At 43.1% G+C, this 20897-nt stretch overlaps 1 protein-coding gene across 6 annotated transcripts in view; it reads right to left on the reverse strand.

Annotated features, from left to right (window-relative positions):
* AGBL1 (ATP/GTP binding protein like 1) overlaps nucleotides 1–20897 on the reverse strand; it is a 712193-nt gene that overhangs the window by 576837 nt on the left and 114459 nt on the right. For all 6 annotated transcript variants that reach the window (XM_029574654.1, XM_029574650.1, XM_029574652.1 and 3 more), the window contains exons 16-17: nucleotides 17808–17955; nucleotides 15635–15788 (exon numbers count right to left, since the gene is read on the reverse strand). In XM_029574654.1, coding sequence (XP_029430514.1) covers nucleotides 15635–15788; nucleotides 17808–17955 — 302 coding nt within the window. The remainder of the gene's footprint in view (nucleotides 1–15634; nucleotides 15789–17807; nucleotides 17956–20897) is intronic.

Here is a 20897-nt window from a genome sequence, read left to right on the forward strand (position 1 = left end):
CTGTAAAACCTAAATTAAATGCCAGCCAGATACTTATTGGATATTAAACAATATATATCAAACATAAATATATACTATAATACAACCCAACACGATCATATTTCGGCATATTGCCAGCTTCAGGGGTATATACATTCAGTTCATAAAAAGTGCGGATCCACCGTGAAGGTCCCTTAAACATATGAAGAGGAGGAGGAGAATTTTATTCTTAAGTGATACAAAAGTAATGAGGCCAAGTTACCCTGGTAGGATAGGAACAGGTATGCCACAAAAATTTGCAGCCTGAAGGCTGGCTTACTCTGTAGATAAAACCAATGCAAAAAAAATGCGTCCTAAGCCAATACAGTCACCTCACGTGCTCTCAACCAACAATGGCACACAAAGTAGCATGGTGCTCCTCACAAGTCTCCCGGTGAAGCATCTCTCTCCTCTACAATCTGCACAAAATTCAGCTGTGTGACTTACTTTTCACCAGCCACTGCACCCATATTTATTTAATAGATAAATCCCCCTCCTCATGAACTTTGCTCATCTGGAAAATTACTTCTATCTATTCCCTTTTCCTCCAGAAATTTGTCCAAACCATTTTTAAACTACACTAATAGCTTTCACCACATCTTCTGGCAATGAACTCCAGAGCTTAATTTTGCATTGAGTAAAAAAAAAAAAAATTCTCTTAGTTTTAAATATATCACCTAGTAACTTCATTGTATGTCCCCCTGGTCTTTGTACTCTTTGAAAGAGTAAACTGACTAATGTTTACTTGTTCCTTTCCACTCATTATTTTATAGACCTCTATCATATCACCCTTCACCCATCTCTTTGCCAAGCTGAAGAATCCTAACCTCTTTAGCCTTTACTTATAGGGGAATCAGTCCATCCCCTTTATCATTTTGGTTGCCCTTCAATGTTCCTAGTCTAATTCTGTTATATCTTTTTTGAGATGTGGTGACCAGAACTGCATACAATACTCAAGATGAGGTCGTACCATGGAGCGATACAGAGGCATTATGCTTTTCTCTCTGTTTCATTCTCCATTCCTTTCCTAACAATCCCTAGCATTCTGTTTGCTTTCTTGGCTGCTGCTGCTGGACACTGAGCAGAAGATTTCAGTGTATTATCAACAAATGGTGACTCCTAATGCGGAACTTTGTATTGTCCTCTGTCCTGTATGTTTGTCATGACTAGACTGTAAGTTCTCCAGAGAAGGCACTGTCTCATGTGTATTTGTACTGCTCTGTGTATATCTAATAGCGCTATAGAAATAAGTAGTAGAGATGGAAAAAGCTCCATTTCCTGCAGTTCTGTTTGCTTGTTCCTGCATTGCTTTGCTCCTGTATCACATGAGGTCTGCCCTATGAGCTTCTGATAGATTTTCCCCTTCATTAAGGCCTATTGACTCATCTCTTACAGCTGTGACCAGCTGTGAAGAGTTATGAATAGATATCCACCAAGCACTGATAAAGTGAAAAAGCCTACAACACTCAAAGAAAAAAAATTCCAGAAAAATATGCTTGCAAAATGTGTAAAGGTGAATTTTAAAAGCCAGACATGCACCAAAACTGGGGGATATGCTAATATGTTTGGCCAGCGTGGGGCAGGCGGATTTTAACAGTCATCTGAGTATGCACGTATCTCCTACTGTGTGCACAAATAAAAAATTCCAATAAAGGGAAGGGGCATGGGCGATCTTGGATTTCAAATTCAAATTAGCACGTAAATACTTATGCATACAGGCGCGTGCCAGGGTCCCCTGCCATCTAACTTTACTTCTGCTATGGAGGACGTGTAAGTAATAAAATAAACAGATAGATCGGTGGGGTTTTAAAGGCCGGGGTTAACAGGGGAGAAGGGAGACTTTTAATCTAGGTGGTCTGGAAGTCCTATCCCTCACCTGGGTGAACTGGGAATGAACTGGGAAAACTGGTAATAGCATTGGCGTGCATGTCTATTAAAATCCTCCCAGAAGCGGTATATAGACGCACATGTTATAAAATGGCTGCATCCTTGGGTCCTGGCCAATGAACACACGCAAATGTGTGCCCACACTGTTACGGAAACGGGCCGTGCCCCGGTCCCTCCTCCTACCTTGGGGCCGGCCCGGCCCACACGGACTCCTCTTTGGCCGGGAAGGCCCGACCAGCGACCTGCCACGGCTCTCCCTGTGCAAGGGAGATGCCGCCGACCCGACGCGCTTGGCCCCGCCCCCTAGGTGCGCGCGCGCCCAGGGGCTGGAGCCTTAAAAGGGCCAGCGCGGAAAAAACAAAGAGGATCCCCCGGATGACGTCAGACTAGGACGGGGCCTTGCAACGAGGTTCACTCTTCAGAGGATATAGTTGTGTTTCCTGCTTCCCGGTTCCAGACTACTTGTGACATCTGACTTCTGGCTCCTGACCTTGCTTCGTTCTTTGACTCCGTCTTCTGCTCCTGTCCCTGGTTTTGGCTTCGACATCTGACTTCTGGCCCGTTTCGTCCACTGACTCTGATTCCTGCTTCCACCCCTGGTTTTGGCTTCGGACTTCTGATTTCTGGCTTCTGACCCAGGCTTCGTTCTTAGACTCCGACTTCAGCTTCCCCTTCATCCACAGGTATCCGGTTCTTGTTGGCCTAGAGGATTCTCATAAGTCCCAGCGGCTCAGGCTCTCATGGGCTCCTCCCAGGGGAGCCGCTGGCTTCCGAGGGTGAAGACTCTTCTAGCCTCCTGGGCCCTGCCATCCTCATCTTCCAAATCTTCGGCCGCTTCCTGGATCCTTGGTCGCTAGGGTCCCACCTAAGTCCAAGAAGTCCGGGTCCCTACGGGCTCCTCCTGGGGGGACCTCGGACTTCCAGTGGTAAAGCCTTCTTCGGAGTCTCGCTTCGGCACCGCCTCCCGGCTGCGACACTCACTGTTGGTCTCCACAGCGCAACTCCTGCAGTCGCAACCGGCCCAAGGGTCCACGATCCTAACACATACACCTGTTTAAAATTTACTGGCTTGGAAACATCCAAAGCCAACAATAGCTTTTCACTCAGACTCCTTTTTCAACATTGCTGTTTGCTACTCCTTTGTGGTTTTTGAATGAACGAGTATTCTCTATATATGAAACTGATTTGTAAGTTAATTTTATCTTTATTTTATGTAAAATGCATTTTAGAGTTATATAAACAAATTTGGAATATTTATGCACCAAGAATTCGGTTCACCCAAATTCAAGATTTAGAGCAATTTCTAGCAGAAAAAGTATTTGGGGACTAAAATTAATCACATCCTATGTTTTAAATAGACAGCTCAGAGGTCTTTTACATGAATGTTTAGGTCAACTTCTGGCTGGACTCTTTGAATACATTATCAGATATATTATAGTACACATGGCCCTCATTATCTCTTTTCAGATAGAAGACAATATCTCCTTACATCACCAACATCTGGAACTGTGTGGAGGATAAAAATATTGCCATGCAATATTATCTCCGGGATTGTTCTTTTGGTGCAATAAAAGGGAAATCTGTTTCCAACACTTTGATATAATCGATTGTATGCTTCATTAGGTGCCACATCATCACAAGCTCTGAAAAAATATTCAAAGATAAGCACCGGTTTCTGTAATTAGCATGCAGCACTGACTAGCATGCAAATAGAAGGTATAATTATAATAACTTGAAGTCAATAATTCATAAACTATTATGCATTATTAATCAATTATTGAGCTCTGGATTGCATTTAATGAGTTTAAGATGATTTGAACATTAAGCTGTTGAATTATATTGATTTAATCAACGTGCTTAATTAAACTGTGTACACTTTCTAAAGGATCATTATTTCCATTATCTTCCACAAGTGGCTTCTTTAATGTTTCACGTTTGCATTTTTCTTAATTCTTGAGCTTTATTCAGATGAAGGCTTCTAAAAGGAAAAATCACCCAGGACCTTGGTCACTGAAGAGCATTGGCAGTTAATCCAGTTTAGCCTCAGTAACAAAGGATATGAATAAAGTACATTTTCCCACATCAAACCGCCCATTCAAAATATCAGACCAACAAGTTAGTGTTTAACTGAAAAATCAGATTCTGCATAGAAAATAAGGCCCTTATTTTACTTTTAATACAAGTGCAGCGCACGAAATATATTTAAACAGCTGATTAACAAATATGTACGAACACAGCACCGGGCGTCTGGATTATTAAAAAAATTAAACACTAATTTATTGCATATCAATTACCGTATGATATTTTTTGCACTGCAGCAAAAGTATACCCTGGGTAAAACTCAGAGGTCCATATGAGCGGCTGAGTTATCCAGATATTCAGCGGAACTTGCCTGAATAATTTTTTGGATGAATAAATATCCAGGCATCGCTCTCTGGATAACGTTAGGCTTGCTATTTGTGAGGACCATATTGTCTGCACAAATCTAGCCAGGCAGTGCCCAGCATGGCACTATATCCAACTAAATATATTTACCCACCCTTGCCACGCCTCCAGGCCCCTTCCCCTTTTGTCCAGGTAACTTTGCATATTTTTAACGGGCCAGGCTTATGTGGTAAAAGCCAGTTTTACACACACAAATCTAGTGAATGTGCACTACTCATGTTATTTGAACATTCGGCAGTGTATGGCTTTTTTTTTTTACAGGGTCCACACGTAGTAACTTTGGAGAATATTTCTGTGAAGTAGCATATGAATCTGGTGAAGCTACTGCTTAGGTTTATGAGAGTATAACACTGTCAAAATGCTTTCTTGTGCACACGAGGATTACTAAACTGAGGCACATAGTACATATACAGACGATTGTTTCTTTTTGATTGTTATTCCCTTATCAAAATTCAAAGTATTATTTCTTTGATCTTATAGGAAATACATTAATAGATATCTTTCTGCCCCCTTTCCCCCTTCCTGCCATATATTTTCAGGTTTTATATAACTGTTGTTTAGGCTTATATTTCAAAGGGAAGAGATAGATTAGCATGAAAAGGAAACCTGTCTTCTGAACACAAGTAGGATTTTTAAGGATTGCTTTCATTTTCCAAAGACGTTAATAGGCCAAACTTTGCATGATATGAAACTCGCGTAACTACATGTGGTAGAAAAATGAAAGCTACCACTGTATGTACAGAGCTCATTAATTACTAAGCAAACAAAGCAAAAAGCAGGCTCTCTGAGAGAAAGTCCCAGCTCTCTTCACATAGTACGTAACGGTCATCAATTCGCACATCAGCACTGCATGCATGCGTTATCATAGCAATCTTACACCAAAATGACAGATGGGCAAGCTCTATTTTTAGAGAAACATTTGATCATTACTTCTATGTAGATGCATGCTTTAATTAGAACATTTTGTAAGGCTAATATATTCTTCCAATCAGCTGTTTACCATTCTAAATTTGTATTCCGTTCCCAGTACCACGGTCCACTGATACCTACTAATGGCAGTTCCTTCCCAAGTGAAATGTCCCTGGTGGATGCGAGGTATTGCTCTCCACCTCGACAGTCCCCTCATCCGCTTTTCCCATGCTTCTCCCCACACTTGTCCCACAACACTGCCTCTTTCACTTTTCACCCTTGATAGGCATCGCAACCTTTTATCAGGTTCACCCCGACCCCAGTTACCTAAACACATTTTCCTCAAAACCACTACCACTCTCTTTTCATGTTTTCACACACAACTTTCCTCCATTCTCCTCTTCTACCTTTCGCAAACCAGACCTCTTCCTGCCTGTTTTCCTTTTCATCAAGTCCACAAACAGAAACGTCACAAAACCACATCGTTTTATATTTCCACAATTCCCACCCAGTTTTAGCCCAAAGCAGTTTATGGCATTTTTTTTTTTCATGTGCAGCTTAAAATCTAAGCAGGTACCTAAGGTAATGAGAAATAAAGGAATAAGGGTCACAACGGATATCAGTGGGAGAAACAGGACGTGAACCAAATGTTCTAACCACTTGGCCACGCCTTCTCATTTCCAGAGAATACGTCAGAATCCGTGTTTTTAATTACATTTGTAAATATATATTTTAGAGGGGGGGGGGGGGTAATGATAAGAGTACTGCCACTTCTATACTTAGGAGAGGTTCCCTGAAATATAGTGGGTGCCTTCAGCTTCCCACAGAGTGAGCACAAGGATGCAGTGATCTGCATTAAGCTCCCTCATTCTATCTACAGCCTGGGTTTACGTTCAGGTTTGCTGCTTCTCGTCTTTTATTCTGCTATTCTCACTATAAAGTAGGACGAAATTTGCAAATACTTCCAGGATCAATACCATCACATTCCAATGACGGTAGTTGGGCTTTTTGGTGATTCCCGCTCTATCTGCACTTGGAGTGTGCCCTGACGATAGAGCCCATCCTCTGGGATAATGTTAGCACCTGGGCTATTCTAGGATTAGAAGGGCTGAATAAGGCCATGACCACTGCCTGTGCATCCAAGCTAGACCAAATGCACATCCAGAAGCACGATTCTCTTTCTTGGGAATGTTCTGTGGGTGTTGATCCCCAGACGTCGCTACATTAATGGAGAGAACAAAAGTCTCTTTCCCATGTACTTCCTGCAAAGGAAGGGCCCAGGTGCTGAGGGGACTGATGACAAGGTGAGAGCTGAATCCTTGGATCAGAGGAAAGTAAGATGGAGAGCAGTGTCGTTCAGGGATATTTCTATAAAGCCTGTCTAGAAGAGGCTAGAGCATTGTTTTTTTCAATTGCTGGTCCGTGGACTGATACTTGTGCAGGGAACACTTTTACTCGCTCCACAAAGCAGCGGTGAGATAATACTTCCAATCTGCCCCATGTTGCTTCCTTACCCGAGTCATGTCAGCTCCTCCATATGGGCCTCAAAAGCGGCACCTGAAGCAGAGGAAGAGTTGGCCAGGGAAAAACAGCCTCCCTGCGCAAGCAGAGAAATAGCACCTGAGCAGCGGGGAGAGAGGGACGTTTTGTTTTTAAAGCAATTTCTTTAGATATAAAATAAATATAAAGAAGTGAACTCCCACTAAGAGTACACATTTGGGGCTGGTGTTCTTGTCGTCAGAGCGCGGTATAACATGAAATAAGGAAGTCTAGCTCCTGCCCGTATCCTTTCCTGCCACCTTTCTGCCTTGGCTGACGTGCTTCTCTGACTCTGCTGTCCCCCTCATCTTGGCAGTGTTGTCCCACCAGCGGAGCACCTGATGTCTCTGCCCCCTGTGACGCTGCTGCTGCCGCCGTCCGCTCCTGTCTCTCGCGTAGTCCTAGGTTTGGCAGCTCCGGTCCACCCACAAAAGGGGTGCGATTTCAGCCATCCTGCTTGTCCGCCATCCCGGCAGCGGATTCAGAGAACTAAGCAAACTGAGCTGTGGAACCACCGTAGCGCTCTCTGTTTAACGCTCTAAACCGCTGTCACTTGGCCAGCGACGCGAAATCACGGATAAGACGGATGGTGCTCTTGCTCTACTTCATACGAGAACATCTAAAAACTTGTGGCTGGTTGGGAAGGGGAGGAATACGGAGAGAGGGAGTTGGGGTTTTTTTTTCTCAATTGGTACTTGGCTGGGAGAGGAAGGGAAGGGAAGAGGAATGCAGGGGGTGCAGAGAAGCAAAGAAAAAAAATAAACAGATTTTTATTTAAAAAAAAACTTCATGCAATGATTAGGATATAGTGAGCACTGTCCCCGTCCCCCCCAACTCTACCAGCCAGTTGGGTCCGCTCTGCGGTCCGAGAGGTGACATGTCACCCCACCCCAGCCCCCGCTGCAGCCAGCCCGCATCAGATTGGGAAAGGTACCCAGCCGGACCCTGGCATACAAAAGATTGAGAAGCACGGGGGGGGCTAAAGGAACCGGAGGGAAACGGATATTGCATGAGCCAATGAAGAATGTTTTCTTTGTATTTTTCAATTGCCAAACCTTGAAGTCCTGTGTTTTTGATAAATCATAAAGTGCATGTGGTCTCCGAGGTATATGCTTCATTTATAATTGACGCTGTCTGAATACCTCGAGTTTAGTAGTTTCCTGTGGACTTAGGCGACTGTATTTGAGGCAGAAAATTAGAAATATCCCCCCTCTTTTACTAAAGGGACCATTTTTTTTACTTTATGTTTAAGCTTCATGGTGAAATTAGCACCTATGGATTGTCCAGGAATATTCAATCCCACCCCTTCCAGATGTCATCAAACATGTTGTAATCTGCAGAACCCCTGCTGCACTATTTTTGGACTGTGAAGGCAATGATCTTTATGTAGAAAGGCAATTAAATTAACTAAACTATTTACTTGATTTATATTCCTCTTTTGGCACTTCAAAGCTAACTAATATTTTATTCCAGGCTAGTCCAAATCTCTGTGTATCATTTTTGCTTCGGCTCTTGATTCTGCGGAATCCGGAACCTATTGAAAATATATGAAGAACCACCATACAGAGTTTTTCCAATGCACCGATCTGTCATGGTGGGTTGCTACGGATAGGACTTTCAGTGTTGGCAATGGTTGTGATAGCTTATGAGAAAGTGTAACTTACAGAAGCAATTAGAACCAGCAAACATGTCACCTTATAGAACGTCCAGCACCATTTCTGATTGCCATCATTAGCATCACAGTACAATTTCACCATGAATTCACTTGCCAGAAGGAGTTGGACAATTCACATGCCCGTGGATCTCATCTCAGTCCTCGAGACACACTCACGCAGTCTGATTTTCCGCATGTACGCATGAGACAGATTTGCATGCATAGGCCTGGGACTGATTTGCATCACAGTGGCTGTGTGTGCTCTGAAGACTGGGCTGAGAATAACATTACGTTATGCCAAGCAACCAGATTCAAAGCCATTTTTTATAGAGCTCGATGCTACTGTATTGGAGGTCATCATAGCACATAATACTACGAAACAGCTTAAGTGATGAATTAATATAAAAAAGAAGGAGCATGTACTCCTCAAGGAGGTTTGCATCAATCTTCCAAAGGATATGGGAAATTTCCAGCTACAGGGATTTCCCATATCCTTTAGATGCAAACTCCATGCTTCTTTTTTTTTTTAACTCAACAATTAAGCTGTTTCATAGTAGAGGGTCGAATTTGGGGACCCCTGAGGTAGTATAAAAAATATCTTTTACCACTGTCTGTGATGCAGTCTGTGACCTACCTTGGACAAATATTAACTGTTTCAAGGTCAAACTACCAAACAGGTCCAAAATGTTATTACAAGACTTGATGCGTTATATATTCATGAGCCATTAAAGCATTTATAAATTATGCACCAAGGGAAAACAGACATTCAGCCAGCTGCGAATATCTAGCCAGTCCACAGCTGTGTTTGCCCAAAGCTGTTAAAAAGTAAATCCTACCAAGTGAAAAAATTTCTGATTAAAGAAATAACTTCTCCCATATGGAAATTACTCATTTTCCCTCTTGTGGTAGACAAAAATGCTGCATTACTTTAGAAACCACCTGTTTCTCTCCTATCCAGTTTTCCGTCTCCTAATCCAGGTTCCTTACTTAAAACTGGGTCTTGAGCAGCAGGAATTATGTCTTGTAACACACAGTGGCTCTCAAGGCACTCAGTCAAAATCTTAACTTATTCAAATAAGGCCGAAAGGTATTCAGCGAGTTTGATGAAGAAAACTAATTGCATTCTAATTGCATTATGCAAAACAAACAAACTACAAAACAACCCAGCTCAAGGGTGTTGCACATCTCAAAACATTCAAGTTTTATTCCAGCTCCCACCCCCAAAGCATACAGAGGTTGATATTCAAAAAGGTTTGTCTGCGTAACTTTTCGATTACCTAAAGTAGCTCCAAGTTTTAAACTTCCCACACCTCTCGGTGATTACATTTTAGCTGAGTAAGTCACTTCCCGGGTAAAATCCAACCAGACGAAAAGAAGCAGGGCAGGTGATGATCCAGGATCATGGCTGACAAAGATAAACATACTTGGGTAATTCACTGTCCTAGCGTTATCCGGCTAAGTATACCTAGATAACTTTAGCTGGGTATATTCAGCAGATCACTCGCCCAGTTAAGTTCCACTGAATGTCCAACTAAAGTTAGCTGCATGAGCATAGCCTGGTATCTTTTCCTGCTCCCTGGCTTGCTCAGTATTGACCTCAAAATATATTATCAGCTCCTTTACCACATGCATGGCTCACATTATTCCTTTCTGGAGAGGGTACATAATTGCTCCTATGATGCCTCCAACAGAAGGACTTAGACAACTGAAGCACACTGAAATTACTTTGACTGTGACGCCACCTTCAGGTAAGGGCAAAATGCTAAAAACATTTGGTCCTCACTCAATCATAACATTGTCTTGTGGCCAAAACCATTTATAGAGGCAAACTCCATAGAAATCAGTGGGGAAATGAATTGACAGATGAAACCAGAAGTCCTGAAAATCTGTTACAAAAACAATTTTGTATTTACACTGATGTGGTATAGATTACAGAGGTTAGAAAAGGCTGAAAGAACACAGCTGCCTTCGGGCTCTCCCCTGCTGTCTTTCTTTCTCCCCTCACGCCATCTCTTCCCTAACGTTTCCTCCTCATCACTTCTCTTCCTCTCCTCTTTCTCCTTATATTCTGTCTGTCTCTCACTCTCTCTCTTGTTTTTCCTCCTGTCTCCTTCTCCGCTCCCTGCTTACAACAGCATTTCCTACTACAGCAGCAAAACGCCTTCATGTATCCCAACCTGCCCCTGGCCAGCAGGTGGCTTTTATAGTGTGTGCAATCAATGCCAAATGTGTGATCCAGAGTGGGTAATCAATTTTAGGCTGTGGCATGCAGTTGCTAATTAGCACATGATTTAGTGAATAGAGTGGTAATTTGCATGAGCTCATGATGCTTTCACTTTTATCTCATTCTCATTCTAATGCACCTAGATGTTACGATTTACAGTCCACTCACTAAAGTGTTAACGAGTGCCTTAATGGGCACGTTTATTTATTTATTTATTGTAAAAAAAAAATTCCAGCTTTCCATCCACAGTTCTGAGTGTGAACAGCAAAAGCCTTCATAAATTCATCTAGACTAAGACAGGGGAATAAAACAATAGGTACAATACACAGCAGAGTCAAACAATTAGCTTAATAGTCTACTAAGTTATAACGTCTATTAATCTCTGCAGATGAGGCCCCAAAGATAGAAAAAGAGCAAACCTAAGTTAGGCAAACCCAATTAGCTGTTCCCAGTCTCATAAACCTGCTTAAGGAACAAAGCTTTAACTTGCTTCCAGTACGAGCTTAATGATGCTGTGGGCCTAATACGCCAAGTATTTTGGTTTCTGTTTCTGCTAAATGGATCTGCAGTGAGAAGTATTAAGATATTGCAGTTGGCTGATCTCAAAGCTCTAGTTGGTTTATACATTTTCAAAAGTGCCTTCAAACAGATTAGACTGTCCTCTGTGCCTTTTGGATCGAGGAGAGAGTCTTGAACTTAATTCACCATTGGATCGGCAAGCAATGGAGAGATTTTAGCACGCAAGTAATGTCATTGCGCAACGTTTTGCCCATGAGCACTCTTGCAACCGTGTTCTGGACAACCTGCAGTGCCCTTGCTACAGACATAGCCAGGCCAATCAGAAAAGAACTGCAGTAGTCAAGGACTGACAACACGAGCATTTGAAGGACAGTGTGGAAATCATTTGAATTTAGAAATGGCCTTAGCTTCCACAGCAACTGGAGTTTGGAGAAGGCATTTTTGATCATTGCTTTCACCTGCAAATGCAACAAAAGAATAGCTTCAAGGAGCACCCCCAGACTTGTTACATGTTGGGAAACAGAAATAGTCTACTCTTCAAAATGAAAAATGGTAGGTACCCCATCAGAAAGAAATCTGCTGAGGATCATAATTTCTACTACTCTGTTGTCAGACTTCCATTGCCTAATATGTGTTAGACATCTTGATACCAGTGCTAAGGCATCAGAAAACTGAATATTGTCTGCATATAGGGGAAAACTTTCAAAATATTTATGCACATAAAATTAGCATATATGAACATAAGTAACTTGCGTAGATGTTATTTTAAAAACATCAAACGTATGTGCATATTTTGGGTCTCGTGCGCACATTTACGAGTGAATAAAGGGGGTTTCCGAGATGGGACCAAGAGCTACACGCACAAGTTGCTATTTTATAAGAGACTTGTGTGCGTATATTTGCCAACTCATTTGTGTAATTTTACACCTGTTAATTATTTTGGGCAGTAGATAACAGGCTCATCTATTGCTTTCTATTCGTTCAGTGGAACATCCAGGGGAACTCAGAGGAGTCCCAAGTGAAGAACCAGGAGGTTCTCGATGGCCTGAAGGAAAATTTGGTGAACTGGTGAAGTTTTTGGCAAACTGGTGATTCGATTGCACGCACATGTTTTAAAACATACCAACTTGTGTGAGTAAACAGGATCCTACATGAGCAGGTTTTAATATTTTCTGTGCATAAAATAAACACACGTATGCTTTTAAAATAGGTAGGAAAGGTTCGTACTTTCAGTGCATTACAGATATTCACGGTAACCATCCATATGCGCATATGTTTGGGGTAGACATATGCTTATTTTATAATCTGTGCATACTTTATATGCACAGGTTATAAAAGTGTCATAGATCTCCACATGGCCATATACACGCACGCATACATTCAGTTGTGCAGAGTTGTGTGGAAGTTGCCCTCATACAGGTGAATTTTAAAAGGCCTTCGCATGCCAAAACCGGGAGATACGCGTATATGTTGGGCTGGTGCACTCGAGTGGATTTTAAAAGCTGCCCAATTACACGCATATAACTGCTATGTGCAGAAATTAAAAGTTCAAAAAAGGGCAGTTTGGGCATTCCTGGATTTCACATTAAAATTAGGACTTAAATATTTGCTCATACAAGCACGCGCTGTGGTCCCCTGCTGCGTAACTTTACTCCTGCTATGGATGGTGTGCAAGTTTTAAAATAAAGACAAATAGATCAGCAGGGTTTGAAGGGTTGGGGCTAACAGGGGAGAAGGGAGGCTATCAAACTAGGGAGGGTTGGGAGGGTGTCAAGATGGCGCCCTGAGCAGACACACGAATCGCTGCTCCTGCTCCCTTTCTCTAATTTCTCCTGTGTGCCTTTTTTTTCCCTTCAGGTCTGATGGACAGATGCTGCCGCGGCTTCTCCTCGCCGCACTTCCTGGAATCCCCGGGCTGGCCTGACGCTGCGGATCCGCCATGTTCCTGATGACGTAAGGGTGCGCGTGCGCTCCAGAGTTTGTACCGGCAAGGGCGCGAACCTCGGGGGCGTCCCCCCGTAGTGACGTCATCTGCTTCCACCTTAAAAGGTCTTTGTTTGCAACTATGAGTTGGGTTAGCAAGGGGTTTGATTGCAGGGATTATTCCGGCCCGCTTCATCCTCCACTGCTCTGCCTCCACCACCTTACCTAGGGGTACCCGCTCCTCGGGGGCCCCGCTCTCTCTTCTTGATTTCAGATTGCTAAGACGGGATCCGGTACTCGCTCCTCGAGGGCCTACGTCCCTGAATGCTCAGAAGACTCCTTACTACCTGGAAGCGATCGCAGACGTGAACACAGTGAGTTCTATTACAGATAGGAATTGGTACTCGCTCCACGAGGGCCTATATTCCTAATCTACGAAGACTCCCTTCTGTCTAAGATGTTATTGCAGGTACGGAGATCGTGAGTCATTATTATAAATTGCAGATAAGAACCGGTACTCGCTCCACGAGGGCCCATGTTCCTAAATCCCTTCTCAACTCTCTTCTATATCAGAGGCTATCATATATCTATATCTGTGCATTGCTATTATAGATTGCAGATAGGAACCGGTACTCGCTCCACGAGGGCCTATGTTTCTAAAACTCTCCAAAGACTTTCTTCTATTCCATAAGCCATCTCATACACAGATTTTGTGAGCTCTCATTCCAGACTGCACGTAGGAACCAGCACTTGCCTGCGGCTCCTGTTCCTGAATATACTGAAGACTCTCTCTTGCATAGAAGCCACTACAGATATCTACAATTGTGAGTGTATCATCTACTACTGGTTATGTATCCAGCATACCCTGGCTACTCACTATCTATAGTCTCTCTCTACAGCTCAGCAACCCAGAGACCGCAATACCAGTATCAGAAGGACTTCAGCTCTGCCGGGCACATCAGCTCACTACTGCCACCTCTGGTGGTTCTACTTCCTGTCTAATAAAGAACTATCTGTGTTTGTCTCCAAACTCCAGCCTAGCCGGTGGTCCCTCTCAGGACATCCTCTTGAGGGTGCTGTCATCTGCCATCGGCCCAGGGATTCACCAATTTACCTCAAGTGTTCATTCCTTACACTACTAGGGCAGTATTATACGACTGCCACTCTGTGGGAAGCCAACCCATTACAGAACACTAACTCCACCTACGGAGTATTACAGTTGTTAGCTCTTCCCCTTGGCAGGGTGATCCATTACCAATTGCTAACTCCCTGGCGGACTTATAACAGATTGCCAATGCCTCCCTGTGGAGGGATAAGGTATTACAGATTCTCACTCCGCCTCTGGGGAGCAGTTCCTATAGATTGCTACTCCTAGCAGCAGGGATTGACAACAGATTGTTAACTCCTCCCTCTTCAGGAGGAGATCCATATCAGATTGCCAACTCCTCCTTCTACACGAGGAGCTCGATAACAGATGCTAACTCCGAGCAGCAGATTTATAACAGGGATGGGCCACAGGGGGTGGAATATACTTCTGCTCAGGAGGAGCAGTAAGTATTAAAATAAAAAAAGGGGGGTCAGGGAGGAGAAAGGAAGAGGGTGAAAGGATAGGGTTAGAAATATTCCCTCCCACTCCCTTAATTGGAGCGGACTGGGAGGGAACTGGGCAAAGGCCCGATCACGTCACAGCATATACTTTTGAAATTTCTCACCCACTCCCCCCCCCCACGAGCGCAAGTCACGGGCCATCCGCACATGCGTGCGCAGTTGTTAAAATCTGGCGTGCATGTGTGCGTGCAGATATCGCATTTTATAACATGCACACGCCAACACGCACATGTTGTAAAATGATCGCTTCCATGTGAGCGAGCCGGGAACTGCGCGCACATGGACGCGTGCACAGATCTTTTAAAACCCTCCCTTTAGTGCATAGCATGTTATTTATCACACAACCTAAACTGGTTTAATGTGCATCATAACTGGCAACCTTTAGTGGATCAGCCACATGGCTGATTTAGGTGCGTTAATCTTATTTTTGCCCAAATTAAAGATGCTTAAGCCTTTAAATTTTTTACCTCTTATGGAGGTACAATTTGCAGACTTGCAACTAAATATCAGGTATGTGGAAAAAAAGGAGTTTCCAAAGTAGATGGGGAATTTATGGGGATGATGTGGTATGATTCGGACCTAGATGAGAGTGGACATTTTTTTTTTTTTTTTACTGCAAAGATGAATTTAGCTGGGACATAAGTAACACTAAAGAATTCTGTAAGAAATATTTAAAAATCAACAATTTAAAGGTCAAAAAACGATCTGCTTGTAAAATAAGTCTGCTTGTGTTTTCTGTACCAATATATCAATGTACATTTGCTGGATCAGCCCCATGACTGTCGCCTTGATAGTTTAATGCATCCCTCATCTCCTTCCTCTCTGTGCTCCACATTCAAACCCAAATGCTTATTCATGGCTTTGCAGCAAAGGTAGCGTTTTCCAATGTGCCTCTCTTACACACTTACAGAACTGTCGGAGGTGCTGCCTTCCTTTGGACTTTGGCATGGCCGTGACAGTGACCAGCGGGCATGGATTTCCCCCAAGGGTAGTGCACAGTGTCTGCTGGCTGAAGTAGACTTTCCTGGCATCGCGTCTTTGCTCCAGCAGTTTAATGTGGGACTGAGAAAACGAAAAACAGTTGGCATTAGCATAAGGTCATTCCTGTCGTATAGTGCGGTTGCTCTCGCACACCAGTCTTTTTTATTCAGCTATGTTTCCCTTTTTTTTTTTTTTTGTTATTTTGGTGGGCACATTTGGCCTTTAGCCTGTATATTTATTTGGACATTTACAAAATCTTTTAGAGAATCAATTTTAAAACATTTTGATAACTCTGAGACTGAGGACGAGCAGACCAGAAATAGAAAGTGAGCCAGGCTGAGCTACGGGACTGTGCGCACTGTGATCCAGGAGACCTCCAGTTCACCAGTGCTAGCACTCTACGGGGATGATGGGATACGAGTTGCACCTAGATGAGAGTCAAAATGGGTTTTTTTTTTACTGTATAAAGATGAATTTTGCTGGGAGTAAGTAACACTAAAGAGAAGAAATTGTAACAGAAATATATAAGGAGCTCTGCAAATTTTTCCATTTCTCACTTATTTTCGCCAAAGTTTTAAAGAATTAAGTCCAGACACTCCAGGAAAGTCCAGCAAATAATAACTTCATGATGCATACTAAAAGGTAACCAGCTTTTTTTTAGTATTCTGAGTAATGTTTCTTGTAAACTGAAGCATTAGTGACTTTCTATTATCCTCCATTGCTTGCTGCATTACCCTGGAGGGCCTGGACTTAATTCTGTGGGAATCATACGCTACCTTTTGGGAGTTTACCAGCCTTTTCCAACCTATGTTTATAATAGGCTTGCTTTGCATGACATATTGTGCCACCATGTACTGTATTTTGCTGAAATTCACTTAGGCCTTTTAGTGCTAAGCAATTAATACATTTTAATAAATGCAAAATGTAAATATATTTATATGAATTTCTCAACATTTTTCAATAGACTGTACAATGAAAAAATGTCTGAAATTAGAAATATTTTACTGGCAGCAACAAGTGAATGCCAAATTGCAATGACAAAGTTCAGTAAAGAACTGGCCCCATACAGTACGTTTCTCTACTATAGGAGGGTGACTTTCAAAAGCATTTTCATGGGTAAAAGGCTGCTTTACCCGCAGAAATTGCCTGTTGTAAAACTGCCTGCCCGATATGCAGGTAAACTTGCACGGGGATGTCGTGTACGCATGCAAGTTTACCTGAACTGAGCAGATACATCCCTGGCGGCAGGGTTGAGAAGTTCCCTGCTCCCTGGGCAGAGGAGTTGCCAGGAGGCCAAGTTCCGTCTTCAAGAATACGCTCCTAAATTTCAGTGGTGCAAAGTGTGCGCATAATTTTCAAAGAAGGCTTGCACACATAAGTTCGCTTTGAAAATGTATGGAACTATTTACTGACAAACGCAGGCGGGCATAGCCAGAACTGAATTTTTGGGAGACCCAAATTAACATGGGGAGGGTACAGCCCCCCCCCTCACCCTGCCCCCGCCCCTTACCTCATCGTATGTGGGTCTTCACAGACTCTTTATCTCCGGTCACTTCACTCTCTCCCTGCCCTGTTTCTACTGTTTCTCACTCGCCCTCCGGGGCAAATACTTTATACAAGGGTCAATCTCTCAGGCTTCTGACCAGCAATTGTGTAAATAGGCTTCCACCCAACCCAGGAATTCCTGAACTTTTAAGGGGAAGAGAGGAGGGGGTATAAATGAATTACCTACCAAGACTTTGATGGTCTCACACATTTACAGGTCTAGCCTAAGGGCAAGGGTGTTTCCCCGTTCAAGTTAGATCTCTTAAAGGCACAGAGGGTCATGCACCGACAGCAGTTCCCATGCCTTCAGGCCCTCTAGTTCCTGTACCTTTAAGGAGCTGACTCACATGGGACGTGACCCTGCTGCTAGGGGTGGGAGCCTGAGCCCTCAAGGTCTACCTGTAGCTACGCCCCTGGAGGGCTAAAAGGACCCCCTGTGTCTAATACGCAATTTTCCCTTTCCTGCTGCATTAGTTTTGCTAACATCGCCTACATGCGCCTTCGCAGAAACACAAAACCAGTATTAAATTATATTGTAGCACCAAAAAAAATCACCATTAGTGCAGAGTAGGTGTAGGGGTAGTAATAAGCCAAGTAACAGATGTCTTCATTGTGTGGAAATGCGATGGTAAATGTTAGTGTGTAGTACCCTTTCCCTTTTAACTCTCCAAGTGCTGAAGCAGAACTATGGCAATAGAAGTTCCTAGGAACAAAAAGGAAAGAAATATAAGCAAAAAAACGTTCTGACACATTACAAATTTTACTAGCTGAATGCAAAGAATTAAAATGTCTGCTATATCGTAAGCTATTTATACATCCACATACCCAGGATGAACCAATTTCTAGGGCCAGATGTGCAATTTTGCCAAAAGCAAGGACAAGTAGACTAGGAATCTGGCAGACAGCTTTTCCAAAATGGCTTCCACTAATGAAGGTGGTGCAGGATTAGATGGAATATCTTCATGCAGTTATGGACAAACTCCAATCAAAGTTTCTGCATAAATGGGTGGCATTCAGGTAGGGGAGGGTGGGGAATGCCATTGAAGATTCTGGCACCAAGATGAGAAGAGTGAATTTTCCATTAGGAGGCTTCAGCACAGAATCTTTGCACCCAAATGTTGTCAGTTTGGAGCCGAAATCTTAGGCACCTATACAGCCAAAGTAAATGGCTATGAGAGTTTGGTGCTATAAGTTAAAGGTGCTGATTATGTGTCGATGCAGTGAATATTTTGGGAATGCTTCATAGCCTTCAGCACCTACAGGGATGATTCTCCCTTCTTTCCTGCACCCAGAGCTTGAGGAGACTCTGACCTTCTTTTCCTAGGTACTGGTCTCTCTGAACTTCTTCGATGGGGAGGAAAAGTGAAATTTGAGCTAAAGTTCTCTGTATGAAATTGCTCACAGGGACATTCATCCTGCACAGTCTCTCACATCATGCGAAGGGCCCAGCACCGGAGGCAGAGATCATGGAAGTCAGGGGGTCAACATCTTATGCTTGCACTATTTTCCCGACATCTTGAAAAAAAATGCAGGGAAAATTCAGCGAACAACAATAGAGGGAGAGAGCAAATGTCTTTGCACTTCAGCAAAAGAAAAATAACTGAGGAGACTTGCATGATGGCGGCAGCACGGGAAAACCCGCACATGCTTAGAAAGACTTCTGGGGGGGGGGGGGGGGGTTAGCTCTGAGTAAGCTTGTCCATGTCAGCACCGCCAGGCGATGTGTGGCTGCATTAAGTCCTGCATGTCCATGGAGAATAGCAGATACTCATTCCAGTGGCGTGGGTGGGTCTGGGTTGGGCTGGAGGGGAGGGCCACCTCTAACTCAGGGGGATTGGCTCTGGCTTGGGGTTAAGTGGCTTGAACAGGGAGAGGGGTTGGATTTGTCACAGGGAGGTGAAGGGCTTGACTAGGGAGAATCGCTGCTCAGTATTGGGCATCCAGTCATGCTTGGGGGGGATAAGGGAGATGAAATCGCTCTTGCTATCTGGCCCTTTCACTTTGGGTCAGTTAGCAGTTAGCACTAGGGGTTTCGGTATGCATTGTTTGCATGTTACTGCTTGTGATAGTGTGCGTACTTTTTTGCTTGCCCACTAAAGAGACTTCTTCCTTGTAGGCACACAAAAAATGTTGGTGCATCCCACTGTAAGAGGCCTTTTTGCATGCATGTTAACATTTTACCAGCTAAATCTTTGCTTGTTAAAAACATTTTTAGTGTGCTTTTTAAGCCCTTTATGTCAGTATAAAAGGTTTAGGGATACATTTAGATAAAAGACATCATATACATGAAATTGTTATTTTTCTATTTGTATAACATATTGAATGAGTCTAAATGCTTTCTCTTAATGTTCTCCAGTGCCTCGAGTATAACCTGAAACTGTGGCCTACAATGTTCATCTCAGACTCTTGTATCCTCATTAGCTTTTCAGTTTGGGAACTGATCAAGCTTGTGATTCCTGTGCAGGCAAATAGGAACTGATCTGATAAGTTCCACAAAGGAGAACTGGGTCATAGTATTCCAGCAACTCCAGTTAATTGATAGTTCATCCCAATAAAAGTAAAATGATAGCGTGCTATTATTGAACTACTGTGCCCGGTTAATAATGCAGCTGCTGTGGCTTTGCATGGTTTATCTGGGATCACAACATTTCCGCAGTTAACACTATAGCAGAGGAGCGTTATAAATCAATACAGAGCAGTGCACATATTTAATAGCACTACAGAAAAGATAAGTTTTACTAGCGGTGATGTCATGCCACCACGCAGATGCTGCCGATGTGGAAACTATATGACTATTAACTCTGATCATATGCATTGAATGAACTCTTTAAGGAAGATATGTTATGATATAATCTTTTCTTTAGATTTCGATTCCGCCTTTCACCTTCCCATTCTGACTTTTCTGTCTCTCTGAGGGCAAATCCCCTCTCCTTGCCATGTGCAGCAGCAATGCTGAGGCCAAGTAATGACCCAGTTGGGCTAGTCTAAAGGAATTTTAGCTTGCCTTTGATTCCCCCCCCCCCCCCCATACTGCATATGGATACGGAACTGAGGATATTCCTTTCACTTTATGGTTATGTGGTAGGTGAATCTTCTGAGAAACGTTAGCAAGCACACATGGAAGAGCATAGACATGAAAAGCAACTGAAAGCTGTGAGCTTCAGCTGAGGAGTCAGAGACTCTGCATTCATTTCCTAGTCAAATAAATAAACTAAACTAGCTCAGAGGTTACAGAACCCTGACACAGGTAAAATAATACTCCTGGCTTTTTTTGTTGATCATCCAGGCTCACTAAAAACCAGTTTACAAATTCTTGGATGTAGGTGAACAAAAGGAAACTTTACACTGGCCACTGTACTAAATACTGAGCAACTTCCCACTTGGAGCCCAACTTTCAGAACTGTCTGCAGTACACAATTTGCATGCATGAGTGGATGTGCAGTGATTTATGCAAGCATTTGATAAACCGTCTGGCAGGTGTTGCACGGTTTACAAAATACCACATATTTTTGCCTCGACAGTATGCGTGTATGTCGTAGAAAAACGTGTACATTTCCAATATTAGAAAATGCTTACTTTGCCTATTTTATAAATGTATGCACAAATATTTTAGGCATGCAAAAATATACAACATGTCCGCCTAAT

The sequence above is a fragment of the Rhinatrema bivittatum genome, chromosome 13 (assembly GCF_901001135.1).
Source record: "Rhinatrema bivittatum chromosome 13, aRhiBiv1.1, whole genome shotgun sequence".
In the NCBI taxonomy this organism is placed as follows: Eukaryota; Metazoa; Chordata; class Amphibia; order Gymnophiona; family Rhinatrematidae; genus Rhinatrema; species Rhinatrema bivittatum.